Below are 13,954 nucleotides of genomic sequence, written 5' to 3'. Positions count from 1 at the left end.
ATTGCAGTGGAAGAAGAAAGGGTGGGGGGAGGTAACGACCGGGGCTAATCCGGACCAGATCGATTGCCCAGGTCTGCACAGTGTGTCCTTACACACCAGAGGATTAGCGCCGGAGATCAATATAGAGAGACTATGTCATAGAACGATCATAGCCTCACAAGGGGGCAACTGGCTGTAGACTGATATGCCATAGATGCATAACGATTGCCCTGGGACAGACTAACCATCCCTTTCACCACCGTTAGGCTGGTCTGCCCAACCGCGACGTGTCCCATGCAGGCAGTAGCCATACAGAAGCATGAAAAGAGCCCGAGGTTCTGGCTGTTAGCTTGGCGACGTGCATGCCAGGGTTTGTTGACCACTGATGAACACAGCCGCAGGACATGTACATGTATGAAGAGCCCAGCAGATAATGAAGTTGATCACATCGTGCCCGAATTGGCAATGCCTCTCGTAACTATTGGCATCATGACCATCGTGACCATAACGGTATGCGGGTCTGACTTTCCGAACCCGTACCGCTCGATCCCTTCGGCTTCATGTATACCATAGCGCAACTCCACATTAGCTCCAAAGGAAATGATGCTCCAGGGAACATGATCTATGTCGTCTATTTACTTGCTTCTCCCAGACTGTACAGTATGGATGTAATAAAAAGGAAGGAGTCGGATCCGAAACACGACAGGGGGGAAATAATAAAAAGAAAAGAAAAAAACGAAAACAGAAAAAGCGCCTGAAATGATCGACTCGTCTCATTCGTCCAGGGCATTGATATGCTCATCTCGAACGGTTTTCGAGTTGTCAGGGTGCCACTAAACCCGCAACTAAGCCCGCGAAGCCAACTAGCGCTAGTCCGGTGCTGCAGGGGGGCGTGCGTGGCCCTAAGCGCCAGGGAAGTGACCCCTCCTGCCGCGCTGTTTGCGCACTTCGGCGCGAAGTCACTAGTCATTTGACCCCTGAATTAGTTTTGTCGTGCGGCAATTGCATCCACTTGAGCTCGTAATCGTTCTATCGTGTCGATCAAGTCCGTAAATTGTGATTGCCTCTGCTCCATGCCAGATTCACGCGCGGCTTGCTGATCCACACTGCGTTCTTTTCCAGGGCCCAGACTTGTTTCAACTGTCCTTACGGAGGGGTGGTGTGGGTCCTGGCACCTAGACACAGTCGCCTCGTTTGCAGAAGTACGATAGGCGCGTGCCGACATTGGGGGCAGCCGACTGTTGTGTCGCCGCGGCTGTTGCCACTTCGACTCATATGCCCATATCAACGCGACAAAGGGAAGATGCGTGGCCCGAAGTAAGACAATGCGCACGCGGCGAACAGTTCCCGCAGACAAGAAAATTCGCATGGGGCGGATACAAAGCAGGGGAATTAGATTCTGCCGGGCATTAGCATGGAAGCATTTCAGAACACACAAAGAAACATTTCATTGAAGGATCAGACGCTAACTGACCAGGGGTGGCATGAAGTATGTCAGTCGTCGAGAATTACTGCTTTCCAAAACATAGATCGCCAACCTGATTGGTGCATCAGCGGAATGAAATTCTCATGGAGGCAGTGCCCTGTTTCTCTAAAATCAGGGTGACTGGGGTGTATACTCACTGAAAGAGATATTCTTCTCGGGCATGACGCATTACCTGGCACAAGTCAATGGTGGCTCCCACGGTCCGCGGAGAGAACATACCCCTTCAAGGCTCATACTCATCAAACTGATCAAGGATGAGAGAATGAGTGTATTGGTCATCAATGCGAAAATAAGCCTGCAAACAATATCCGTCAGTAAATGCTGCATCTACCACCGTCTAGAACACTGCGTTGCCCTGTCCGAGGAACTCAACGCCATGCATAACTGGGGCCGAACGTCACACGCATAGAACGTGATTGAAAACGTATGCGACTATGCGAGGTTTCGTAATAAGATCAAAGGAAGCTCACATCAAGCCGTAGCCGAAGATTGGGGAGATCTAAATTTTAGTGTGTCAGTCAACTAAACGCGACAGCCAACCATTTTGCCAATCTCGGGGATATTGTGATTTGGACTGCATAACAGCCGCCTAGTGCGCAGACTTACTTCAGACGCGGTGTCCTAATATCCAATCAATTCAGCCACCGTCAGTGCACATCCTCAAAGGATCATAAAAGCTAAGCACCCACCAAGCCAAGAACGCTTGAACTGCAATAGATGTTAGTAAAAAACGGGCGTAACAGGGGTTATGTCACCGCCATACCCAAAGAACACCTTCACTAATAAATGTGACATTGTATCGAGAGACAAGCGGTCACGGGCGAGCATGGTAAATGTCGTCAAGAACCCTACAGTCCATTAGACGTGGCTCTTTCGGGGATTGCATCTGCTAAGCCACACTTACCAATATACAAAACTATCACCACAGGAAAGAATCTAAAGAACGCTTTCGTCTGAAACACTCGGTGGTCAGCCTTGGGCTCGAAGCCTAGAGAGATCACCGTACCATCTCCTTCAATACCGGTATCTATTCACAGCCACAATCAGTTGACCTTTCTCGAGAAATGTGTTTCATGCAGAATCCACTTACTAGACTGCCGAAGTATGAGTTCAAGCTCACGAGGGAGCAGATCCTGTTCATCCGGTCAGCCCTGTCGCCACCATGCATGCTCCACGAATAACATGCCTTGGCACGAGAAACAGAGCCTCCAGAGATAAAATGTCAAATGATAGTTCAATCATGGAGTTGTCACCCTTGACTAGCCCAATGACTCCTGTGGCGTCCTCGTTAGCCGCTCATCGACTGACCTGAGTGAAGAGCCGCAAGGCAGATTCTAACGAATGACTCACGGGTTATGACAAATGCCATTCCGACTCCAATAATACTGATATTCCACAGGCTCCAGAAATCCATTTGGTAAAAAATGACTCCGGCATCGATGATCCCACTCAGCTCGTCATACGCAAAGGCAACAATCCACACGTACATCACAGCCTCGAAAACACCAACGGCATGTTGCTTCCTCTCAACAAGGACGGCGTAGTAGAGGAAAAGAAATGAGACGAAAAAAGCTGCCTCGAAAATTTTGCGGTAAATGGGCACCCTCAAGCGTGAGTACGGATCTGCTGTTCTAAAAGTATGTCAGCATCTCTGCCGAAGTCAATATTCGAAGTGTGAAATATTACCTTCTGTTGAAAAGTTGGGGTTTCTTGGTCGAATGCACTGTCAAAGAATCCCAGAACACTATCTCCCCTTTCCAGATATCATTAACAACCCGCTGAACAACTCGTTGGCTTAGAAATCGCTTTGCGTGGGCAATGGTTGCGATCTCCAATGCATTCAATCCGAAAAATTGGGAATATCTCTGGGCAGCGTAGGTCTCGTCCTGCGAGTTTGTGCCCTGTGAGTTCCCCGGAGACCCGACTTCGTTCGTCCTACCACTGAAAAGACGACTCAAAGAGAATGAGCTTAAAAGGGGCGTGGTCTCGTTTTCGCTGGTTTGTGTGCCACCTCGAGATGTCACACCTGCCTCTGTTTCAAAGGAGTTTGCAGAATTGCGGCGTGGGATCGGAAGCTCCTCCAGCAAGAACTCTATTGTCTCATGCTGGTTCAGATGACACAAGAATTGCCAAGCAACGAACTCACATGCTGCACCTCTGCTCTCATTGAGACCCCAGTCGTCCTCGATGGCAGTGTCAAATTCCCATTTCAGGATCCTGCATTCATTAGCACCACAAGCTTGGCAAATCCATGGATGCGCAGCTTACATCAAAGCCACAATGATAAATGGGTTATGGCTATCTTCGGCTAAAGCATGAACTAGCTGTCTGAGACGGTGCCCTTGGGAGCCGTACAGCATTTGCTCAAATGTATATGCCATGTCGCCCACAGCCATGCTAATGAAGCTGTATGGATTTGTTAGTCTTGCTGTAGAGACAAATAGATAGAACTCACTTGAACAGCTTAGGCAGAACATCAAAAAGAGATTCATCGGTGTCGATGATCGGAATCTCAGTATGATCCATGTTGACTGTATGTGGTTCCATCGTTGACAGCGTGAATCTCCACTTCAACGGTTAGCGGATCCCCCAGGATCATCAGATGTAAAAGAATCAATACATACCTATCGCCTTGTAATTACTATCTCTCTTAGCCTGCTTCTCAAATAGCTGTTCAGGCAGTCTGCCAAGCGTGTCTTTATATTGCTTTTGTTGTGGGCAGAATTGTATGTCGGTGTCAAGACCGAGGTATCTCCGATGAGAGGCTCATGTCGGTGAATGTTCAATTGGCGCGCACACAAATCATTGCAACAACAGAGCCCTTCAGGTATTAAACCCAAAGAAAGAATTGTTCCCAGGAAGAAGTCCAGGAATGAGCTGAGAGCTGTCGGCATCGCTGACCGCCTTTTTATCACGTGTTGACGCGTCCAGTGACTTCATAGCCTCAGCTTCCTTATCGCAAGTCTCTACACCGGGTGTCCCTCGAATATTTGTCTTATTTGTCTTTACAGTCTCTACAGGAGATGAGGGACAGTCGAAATGGGACAAGGCTACTCCCTCACAACCCTGTCGGCGGGGTCGGCGGGAATCGATGTACCGGAGCTGTCCGACTTGGTGTATGAGAAGTCCATGGGTGGGGGCAGGTTTATGAAGAGCATTCGAGCGAGACAACAGAATGGCTTGGTTTTTATCAAAGTCATCATGAAACCTTTTCCAACGATGGAGCTGGAGCCATACATTAAAGCCATTACCAGTATGTTTTGACCCCTCTTCATCGGTTCGATATTCTAACATTCAGCCCAGGGGAACGCAAATTACTATTGGACGTGCCAAATGCATTGAGCTATCAGAGGGTTCTTGAGACCAGCACGAGTGGATACCTTGTGCGCCAGTATATCCACAGCTCTCTATATGATCGAATGAGGTATGCCTGTCGCTTTGTTCTCTGCAACCCAAGTCTAACAGTCGCTCAGCACACGTCCATTCTTAGAGCACATTGAGAAAAAGTGGATTGCATTTCAGCTGCTATGTGCTCTTCGGGATTGTCATTCATTGGACATCTACCATGGCGATATCAAGACAGAAAACGTCCTGGTAACGGCCTGGAATTGGCTTTACCTTTCCGATTTCTCATCATCTTTCAAACCAACATTTCTACCAGAGGACAACCCAGCTGATTTCTCTTTTTTCTTTGACATTTCTGGAAGACGAACCTGTTACTTGGCTCCCGAGCGATTCTGCATCGCCGGAGAAGAGCCTAGCGATAGCGGTGTCAACTGGGCCATGGATATCTTCAGTGCCGGGTGTGTCATTGCAGAACTCTTCCTTGAGTCACCGATCTTTAATCTGAGCCAAATGTACAAGTACCGCAAAGGAGAATACAGCCCACAGCACAGCCAGCTGGCAAAAATCGAAGACCCGGAAATTCGAGAATTGATCCTACACATGATCCAACTTGAACCAGAGTCCCGATATTCTGCTGATGAGTATCTCAATTTCTGGAAAAGAAAGGCCTTCCCAGAATACTTTTACAGTTTTCTCCATCAATACATGTCTCTCATGACAGATCCTTCTTCCGGGCGAACGGATGTGGACACAGAATCAGCCAACAGAGGCGAGGCGGATGAAAGAATTGAGCGAGTCTACTTGGATTTTGATAAGATCTCGTACTTTCTTGGTTCAAATGCCCGTCCCGGTACTTCGTCCAATCCCCCAGTCTCCAGGCTGACAGGAAACACTCTCCCTGTGAGGCATGACCTACCCGACGGTGACACCCAGGTATCAAAACGGCCTTCACAGACCGACGAAGGTGTTCTGATTTTCCTCACTCTCGTAGTCTCCAATTTGCGAAATACATCCAAGGCGTCAGCTCGGGTCCAGGCCTGCGACATTCTTCTGGCGTTCGCAGAAAGGTTGTCAGATGAAGCCAAATTGGACCGAGTTCTTCCCCACGTCATGATTCTCCTGACCGATCGAACTGACACTGTCAGGGTTGCAGCAATCCGCACCCTAACAAAACTACTGGAAATGGTCCAAGTAGTTTCCCCAGTCAACGCCTACTTGTTTTCCGAATACATCTTCCCAAGGCTTCAGCCATTTGTTGCAACATCGCCTACAAATCCAAGTGCCATGGTCCGCGCCGCATATGCTTCGTGCATTGCGTCTTTGGCCCAGTCCTCGTTGCGGTTTCTAGATATGATCCAGGCGTTACGCTCAGATACACGTCTAGCAGCTTTGATACCTGTCGGATTTGAGCCACGATGGACTGAAGATGCAACATATCACAATCTTTACGACGTGGCTCGGATCGATCTCTTAGAATACTTTGAAGTTCATACAAAGGCTCTGTTGACAGATACAGATGCATCGGTTCGGCGGGCTTTCCTAGGCTCTGTGTCAAGTTTGTGTGTTTTCTTTGGCAACCTCAAAGCGAATGAGGTCGTTCTCAGTCACTTGAACACGTACCTAAACGATCCCGATTGGATATTAAAGTGTGCCTTTTTCAAAGCCGTGGTTGGTGTCGCGGCATATGTGGGAACAATCAATCTTGAGCTATACATTTTGCCACTCATGGTTCAATCCTTGACCGAACCGGAGGAATTTGTCGTGGAAAGAGTGATTCGCTCTCTAGCAGCGATGGCTGATCTCGGCTTGTTCCAGCGTTCAACAACATGGGATCTCCTACATACCACCGTTGGGTTCCTGGTACATCCAAATATCTGGATCCGAGAGGCAACTGTGAACCTTGTAGTCAATTCGGCCAAGTTCCTGTCGATAGCAGACATTCATTCTATATTGGCACCCCTCCTCCGACCTTTCCTCAAAATCAAAATCATCGACTTTTCAGAAGCCAAAATTCTTGGTTCACTCAAGCGACCAATGCCGCGAAGTGTTTACGAGACTGCTTTCTTCTGGGCCCTCAAGTCCGACAGAGGTGTATTCTGGAAGTCAACAACCAGGGATGGCATGTTCGGCCTATCCGAGCCTGGGGCTTTTAGTTCTCGTGTTGGACAGCGAAATCCTTCCTTGACGATGGCTGCACAGTCAAGGAACGATGAAGACGAACAATGGCTAACCCGGTTGAGAAACATTGGTATGGGTTCCGAAGATGAATTTAAATTGGTCGCTCTCAAGGACTACATTTGGAGAGTCTCGTTACGGCACTCGAGAGAATCTGATGCCCAGTCGAGTCTGCCGATAAATGACATTGTCAGTTTGACTCAACAACAAGTCAAACTTCAAACCGTGTTCTTTGACAAGGAAATACCCGATTCGCCTCGGAGAGCGTCCCTGGACAGAAATGATGGCCATGCCGACGATACGAGACCGAGAACTATCGCAGATGCTTTACTCGATGCCTCTACAACTATTGAACGAGCGCCCAGTACCCAGCGTAAGCACTTACGTTCCAAGAGCCAAGCTCATAGAGAGACAAGACGACCCTCGGGCATTCCTATTCTGGATGGACATGATTCTTCTTCGCTATCGTCATCTCCATTGGCATCTTCGCCCGCCGCTGGCACATCATCTCGTCCATTATCTCCCCCGGGCTCGGATGTTGATCGCAGACATTCCACCCATCGTCAAAGCCCGGACGCAGACGACTCTTCAACACCCACTAGAGCTGATACCCCGGAATTGAGAAGCCTGTCTGATCGGGTTAGCAAAAAGTCCAGCGCAATCAACCTGCTGAATCGCAAGGACACTGCCAAAGCCTTCGCAGAAACCGGCACAAGCTCTGCTAATGCCTTCGGTAAGGTAGATGCACCGGTTCATCGAGGAAAAACTCCCCAGCCAGCGACATCTTTACTTTCAGATGAGCGCAAGGCCGCTCAACTCCCGTCACAGAAATATCGACCCAACCATTCATATCAGGGCAATGATCCTGCGGTTCTACGACTGCTAGACAATATCTTTGCAGAGAACTACCCAACAGACCTGTTTGACCTGGGTCCGTATGTGAAGGAACTGGATACCCGGCTACCCATTCGCAGCGCTGCCGACCAAGAGCCAAATAAGGTCTGGAAACCGGAGGGTAATCTCATCGTGACATTCGGTGAACACAGCGCGGCAATCAATCGGGTCGTTGTCGCCCCGGACCACTCCTTCTTTGCAACTGCTTCTGATGATAGCACCGTGAAGATCTGGGACACAACTCGCCTCGAGAGAAACTTGACCCCTCGATCTCGTCAAACTCATCGTCACGCAACAGGCTCACGTGTCAAGGCTTTGACCTTTGTAGAGAATACCTACACCTTTATCAGTGCGGCTACTGATGGCAGCATCCATGCCGTTCGAGTCGATTATCAGAAAGTCGGCCAGACGGCTGTCCGGTATGGCAAGCTTCAACTCGTTCGCGAATACCAATTGCCTGTCGCGCAAGATGGATCAACTGAGTATGCTGTCTGGATAGAGCACTTCCGCGATGAGGGGCAGTCCACTTTACTTGTGGCGACCAACACCAGCCGTATCCTCGCGCTGGACATGAAGACCATGTTGCCGATCTACACACTAGAGAACCCAGTCCACCACGGCACATTAACCACCTTTTGCTGCGATCGCAGACACCACTGGCTATTGGTCGGCACAACCCACGGGATTCTGGACCTCTGGGATCTGCGCTTTCGCGTGCGGCTGAAGGCCTGGGGCTTACCAGGCTGGGGCGCCATCAACCGAATCCAGGTCCACCCAACCAAGGCTCGTGGCCGCTGGGTCTGTGTCTCGTGCAGTGGCAGTCACGGCAATGAAATCACCGTCTGGGACATCGAGAAGTTCCGCTGTCGCGAAGTCTACCAGGCCACCCCACTAGGCAGCGCCAATTCCCCCAACGGAGGCCACCACCCCTCCCGGCCCCATCATCCATCCCGCATCACGCTAGCCGACTACGAAGCCTGGCGCGTGGACGGCGACCGCCCGGAGGGGATGCTAAGTCGGTTCGCGAAGACCGGCGCAGATGCAGGGATCCCCACGAATAATAACCCCGCAGGCGATCGGCTGGGCATCTGGGCGTTCGCCGCTGGACTCAATGCTCCGGACGAAGACAAAGACTCTAGCACCAAGTGCGGGTACATAATCACCGCAGGATGCGACCGCAAAATCCGCTTCTGGGACCTCGCTCGACCAGATCTGTCATCGATCGTCAGTGGTCTTGACGTTGTCTCGGATGGTAGTGCCAGTGGCAAACCACACTATGAGCAATCCCAGCCGGGCCCCAGTCTCCTTGTTACAACGGAGCATCTGCCCTCTGCTAGTACTTTTCGTGATGCTAAGAAGGCTAGTCCGAGACCCCCGCGTAGTACGGTTATTAGTCTCCAGCAGCAGATGCTTCTTAAGAGTCATTTGGATATTGTTCAGGATGTGGCGGTTTTGCGGGTGCCGTATGGAATGATTGTTAGTGTGGATCGGGCAGGGATGGTTTACATTTTCTCCTAGGTGTGTCTAGGACTGTACAGAGTTTTGAATATGACTATCTCAAGAGTGTTCGTCTTTAGGTTTCAAGCAAGAAATAAGAGTCGAGACTGCATTCGTTACGGAGGGATATATATTCACGACTACTGTACATTACAGTGTTATACAAGCATGAATCATGGAACAAAAAATCGAACTTCACCAGAAACGTAGCCTGTATTACCTCCAAAATTCGGATAGACATGAACATCACTGCCGAACACCTCCACAGCAGCCAAATAGCTCCGACAAAAACCAACCGGCTTGTACCGGGTACTTCGGCCCACGCGACAGTCAGGGCAGAGACCAAGGTACCGGGTACCCCTGTCCAGCCAGTGGATTCTTCTCCACTCAGGCGAAACACTGGACGGGTGGACCGAACGATCGACAGCTTCATCTTCCTGTTGAGTTCAATGGGGTGTTCGGAACGGAAGTTCATGCTTCCTTAATATACTATGGAGGTGATAGTTAAGGGGTAATACGTTGTTGGATAATAATCATTAATAGAATTCAATTTTATCCCTTATGTATATTAAAGGTCTCAGCACGGAGGAGAACTATCGGAGACACCGAAATAGTGTCGGATTAAGTATCGTATCTGGACCGTTCGTGTTCAGCAGTGTATTTAGGCGAGACTAAGTATGGTAGGTTTGACGGGTTGACAGCAGTGGAGTCACGGGAAGAAAAAGCCCTGGAACGAAGTTGACATGACACTGGGCCTGGACATAGACAGAATGCTACTGTACTGCTTGTTTCATGATACATTCCAGCAATTTAGCAATTCAGGGGTAAGCAGACACTGCATAAGATCGAACACAAATCTCTTGCAGTGGGGGCTGGGAGACTGTGGCAGACACCAATAACAACACCTGGACGGGACGGGATATGATCGGTTTCCAAATGAAATCTTGCGATCGGCACTGCACGCCTCGATCCTGACCCAGTAGTATTTGTCAGTTGGGGGTGGTACGCGTAGAGGCTCCTAGCAGCTCGCAGTGAAACACTATACATGTAGGTTGAACCTGCATTATGTTGTACTGCAGAAGGTCCAGACTTGGACTTGGAGGCTTGGATATTTGTCCGAATGAATGCTATTATCAGGAAATAGGAAACAAAGAAAGAGTTCAGGTGAAACACCAGTAGAAAACATAAAAATGGACATATCAGATGTGAGGAAGAACATGGGGACGAAACAACCAGCGGTCAACGGCTAACGGTGAACTGGTGAACTGCACGGGCATCTATCACGTAGATGCACTGACACAGTAGCAGAACAGAGGGATAGAACCCTGCAGCAAAATAGAAAAATAGTCCGAGTTCATGTACAGTACAAGTAAAGTAAAGAAAAAGAAGAAATTAAAGTGGAGGCAGTTCTCCCCCTTTGGATTTAGCGCACTCCTAACCCCCTAAACCTCCTCTTTGCCTTTCACACGTCGGATTCCTATCTCTACACTCTCTTAACTATTGCCTCTCTTTCTGGGTAAATCCTTCCTTTAAATTGCACTCGAGCAGTGCTTTCGACTCTTAGGAGTCTCCTCCAATCCCCCCATATACCCATATACCCCCATATAAACACACACAATGGGCCACTCAATGCGCGACCATGGCTCTTTTGTCCGGCCTTCCACCCGGGATAGGCCTTCGACACGCGGTGAAGGGGAAAATTCGCTGGTCGTTCCCAGCCGCACGTCGTCGCTGCACTCTCGCATCACTCAACCCATTCCGTCTACTCTCAACATCAAGCCCGCCCAGCGAACACCGAAAACACTCACCCATGCCTATATGGTCTGCGGTGTCGGGCGCGAACCCTCACAATGGGTCAAGGCCCCAGCCCCAGAACAGGGTAAGATTGGCCATATGAAGGGAGCTGTCGGTCAATTCTGGCTGCCCGAGATTCTGGGAAGCAGCCCCCGACTAGAGCAGGACAATGAGATTGCCCGAGCCCTGCACTCGGCCATGCGGGCATGTTTCCCTCACGACGTGGAGATCTGCACTGGTAAGAGCCAGCCTCACTGTGCACACCACGCGTTCGTGCTGCAGCAGGACTCTTCTCACACTTTGTACGGTATCGCGCTGCGCGTCTGGTCCCGTGCGGACGAGAAGCGCGCGGAGACTATTCGCGAGCTGCGCAAGAAGACGGAGCCGGACTTCTACGACAACCCCGATGAGACTTACTGGATTCCTTACTGCTTGAGTTTCCTCTCTCGCTACCCCCTGTACGACCTACTGGGTGATTACCTCCGCGGTATGTGGATTCACTGGAACAAGGCCACAAACCTGTTCCACGCCGAGGAGGTCTCGCGTATTCTCAGCTTCCCGGCCCCGCGTCTCAACGACTTGGTTCGCATCGATATGAAGGACTACGCTCTTTGCTACCAATTCCCCTCTTCGCCGACTGGATTCCAGAACTTCTCCATGTGGCCCCTGTTCACCTGTCTGTCGATCCCCAACATCGTAGGAGTCATTGAGGCTGCTGTCTCCCCTACTCGCCGTATAATCTTCGTCTCTCACTACCCTGCGATGCTGACCGTGGCTGCCGAAACCATTCGCTACTGTGTTCGTGTCTACGAGTGGAGCGGCCTGTACGTGCCCGTTGTGCACGCTCGTCACGTCAAGGAGCTTGTCCAGGAGCCCGGTCCTTACATTTTGGGTGTCACCGCCGAGTGCCGTACTCTGTTCAACGCTCCATCTGACGCCCTCGTTGTCGATCTCGACCGTAACTTCGTTCTGACCTCCAGCCCGCCCAATGTGCTGAACCAGGGTCAGCGCACCAAGTTCATCAACCGCATGACTCAATCCTTGAACGGTGATGTCTCGCCTTCCGGCGTGCCTACTCACCTGCGCACTGCCTACGCTGGGGGTAAGCTCATCCCCGCTGGTCAGATTATCGTCATGCGCGGCGAGGTCGAGAGCATCCAGGAGCCCCAATGGTGGAACCAGGATGCCGTCATGAGTGTCATGGACCATGTGTGTGAGAAGCTGGTATGTTTGCTCTTGAATGTTGAACTAACTGCAGTTTAAACTAACTCCTTATAGGGTCGCAACACCGGTATGAAGGCCATCTTCGGTGGCTCCGTAAAGAAGCCCTTGATGACCAAGGTCTCGATGCGTCACCTCAACGAGATTGTCCGCGAGCGCAACCAATATTCCCGGGACGCCATGGAGGCCTGGCAAGACTTTATCAATCTCAAGGGAAGAATGGACACCGAGCTTAGCAAGGTTACCAAGCGCAACAACTTCCTTGTCGAGGAGCTCGAGACCTGGAAGCAGCAGTTCCTCAAGTTCCAGGCCTTTGCTGAGCAGCTCACCAAGGAGACCACGGAGCTCAAGGTCAAGATCGAGAACCACAAGCGTGAGAACCGTCGCCTCACTGGTCTCATTGACCAACAGAAAGACGATGTGGCTCGTCTCACTCTTCGTCTGTCTGGTACTGAGAAGCAGCGTGACGACGCCCTCGAGGCCCTCGTTCTCCAGCAGGAGATTGCCGAAGAGCTCGAGCGTGAGCGCAAGCGCAACCAGAAGGAGATCTCCGCCCTCACTCACACTAACTCAACTCTCTCCCGTGAGCGCGAGGACGCCCAGCGCGTGGTTCTTCACCTGCGCAGCCTCATCAACGGCCAGAGCCACCACATGGAGCACATCGTACGCTCCATCAGCAGCACATCAGAGATTACTGAAATGGTCGAGCAGGGTTACGAAGACGCTCCTGAGGAGCGCAAGGCAGAGACTCCCAAGCCCAAGGAGCCCGTCAAGACAGAGGAGGTCAATGGTCAAAAATCTCTGGTAAATGACATGAACCCTGCTCTAGAGCAGCATTTGCTGAACCTCGGCAAGGACCACAAGACCCTTGCTCGTTTGAGCATTACAGATGTCGCAGACCGCTACCTACGCGACAAGACCGATGCTATCGCGGACATCATCCGCAGCATCAGCGACCAGTGTGCCGCCGCCGTCGAGGGTCTCCACCTCGCCCAGGACGCCGAAGATGACGAGGAGGGTAAGCTCCAGTCCTCCGACCGTCTTGGCTCCGACTACGACACCCAGGAGGGCCGCTCCACCCGTGCCGCCAGCGAAATGAGCGACATCGACAACAACTCCCTCCACCCGGATAACCGTCACTCCAGTATCCCCCCGACCCCGGATCTGGTCCACAACCGCTCCAGCACCTCTATGTCCATGGTGAGCAGCTCGACTTTCCCCGAGCGCTCAAGTCAGCAGTACGGACCGGGCGACATCCCTACTCGTATCGTCGAGGATGACGACGAACATGCCCACGAGATGGAGAATGTCGATGACCAGCAGACCGAGCCTGGCACTCTGTCCAAGCAGGCTAGCGAGGACCTCATGCGACCAAACACCGCTCGGGTCATCTCCTAGGTTCCATCAGCTATCTATATAAGCTTAGATGATGCAACGGCTTGACTGAGACGACCTTGTTTGTTTTGGTTTTCTTTTCTCCCCTCTGTCCATTCCCTGTTTCTTCTGCCTGGCGTGGCCCATTCCCTTTTTTACTCCTTCACTGTGCTGTATCTTGAATACGCA

General features: G+C 50.9%; 3 protein-coding genes across 3 annotated transcripts; 2 read left to right on the top strand and 1 right to left on the bottom strand.

Annotated features, from left to right (window-relative positions):
- Positions 1-961: 961 nt before the first annotated feature.
- On the bottom strand, positions 962-4,012 carry N7508_007607 (uncharacterized protein; the record flags this gene model as incomplete). The annotated part of the gene is made up of 15 exons (XM_058465671.1): positions 962-1,378; positions 1,454-1,517; positions 1,603-1,637; positions 1,685-1,760; positions 1,936-1,964; positions 2,072-2,086; positions 2,155-2,173; positions 2,229-2,313; positions 2,370-2,492; positions 2,556-2,559; positions 2,627-2,739; positions 2,816-3,096; positions 3,152-3,682; positions 3,734-3,871; positions 3,921-4,012. The coding sequence occupies 15 exons, from the start codon at positions 4,010-4,012 to the stop codon at positions 962-964; spliced, it is 2,022 nt and encodes a 673-aa protein (XP_058316999.1).
- A 492-nt stretch (positions 4,013-4,504) lies between these two features.
- On the top strand, positions 4,505-9,397 carry N7508_007606 (ubiquitin-binding serine/threonine protein kinase VPS15; the record flags this gene model as incomplete). Its single annotated transcript, XM_058465670.1, has 3 exons — positions 4,505-4,718; positions 4,769-4,889; positions 4,939-9,397. The coding sequence occupies 3 exons, from the start codon at positions 4,505-4,507 to the stop codon at positions 9,395-9,397; spliced, it is 4,794 nt and encodes a 1,597-aa protein (XP_058316998.1).
- A 1,596-nt stretch (positions 9,398-10,993) lies between these two features.
- On the top strand, positions 10,994-13,789 carry N7508_007605 (DENN (AEX-3) domain protein; the record flags this gene model as incomplete). The annotated part of the gene is made up of 2 exons (XM_058465669.1): positions 10,994-12,394; positions 12,449-13,789. 2 exons carry the CDS (start codon positions 10,994-10,996, stop codon positions 13,787-13,789), a joined length of 2,742 nt encoding a protein of 913 aa, XP_058316997.1.
- Positions 13,790-13,954: the final 165 nt, after the last annotated feature.

Source organism: Penicillium antarcticum (genome assembly GCF_028974205.1).
Source record: "Penicillium antarcticum strain IBT 31339 chromosome Unknown utg000008l_segment0_segment0, whole genome shotgun sequence".
NCBI lineage: Eukaryota > Fungi > Ascomycota > Eurotiomycetes > Eurotiales > Aspergillaceae > Penicillium > Penicillium antarcticum.
This window is presented reverse-complemented; position numbering and strand designations above follow the sequence as displayed.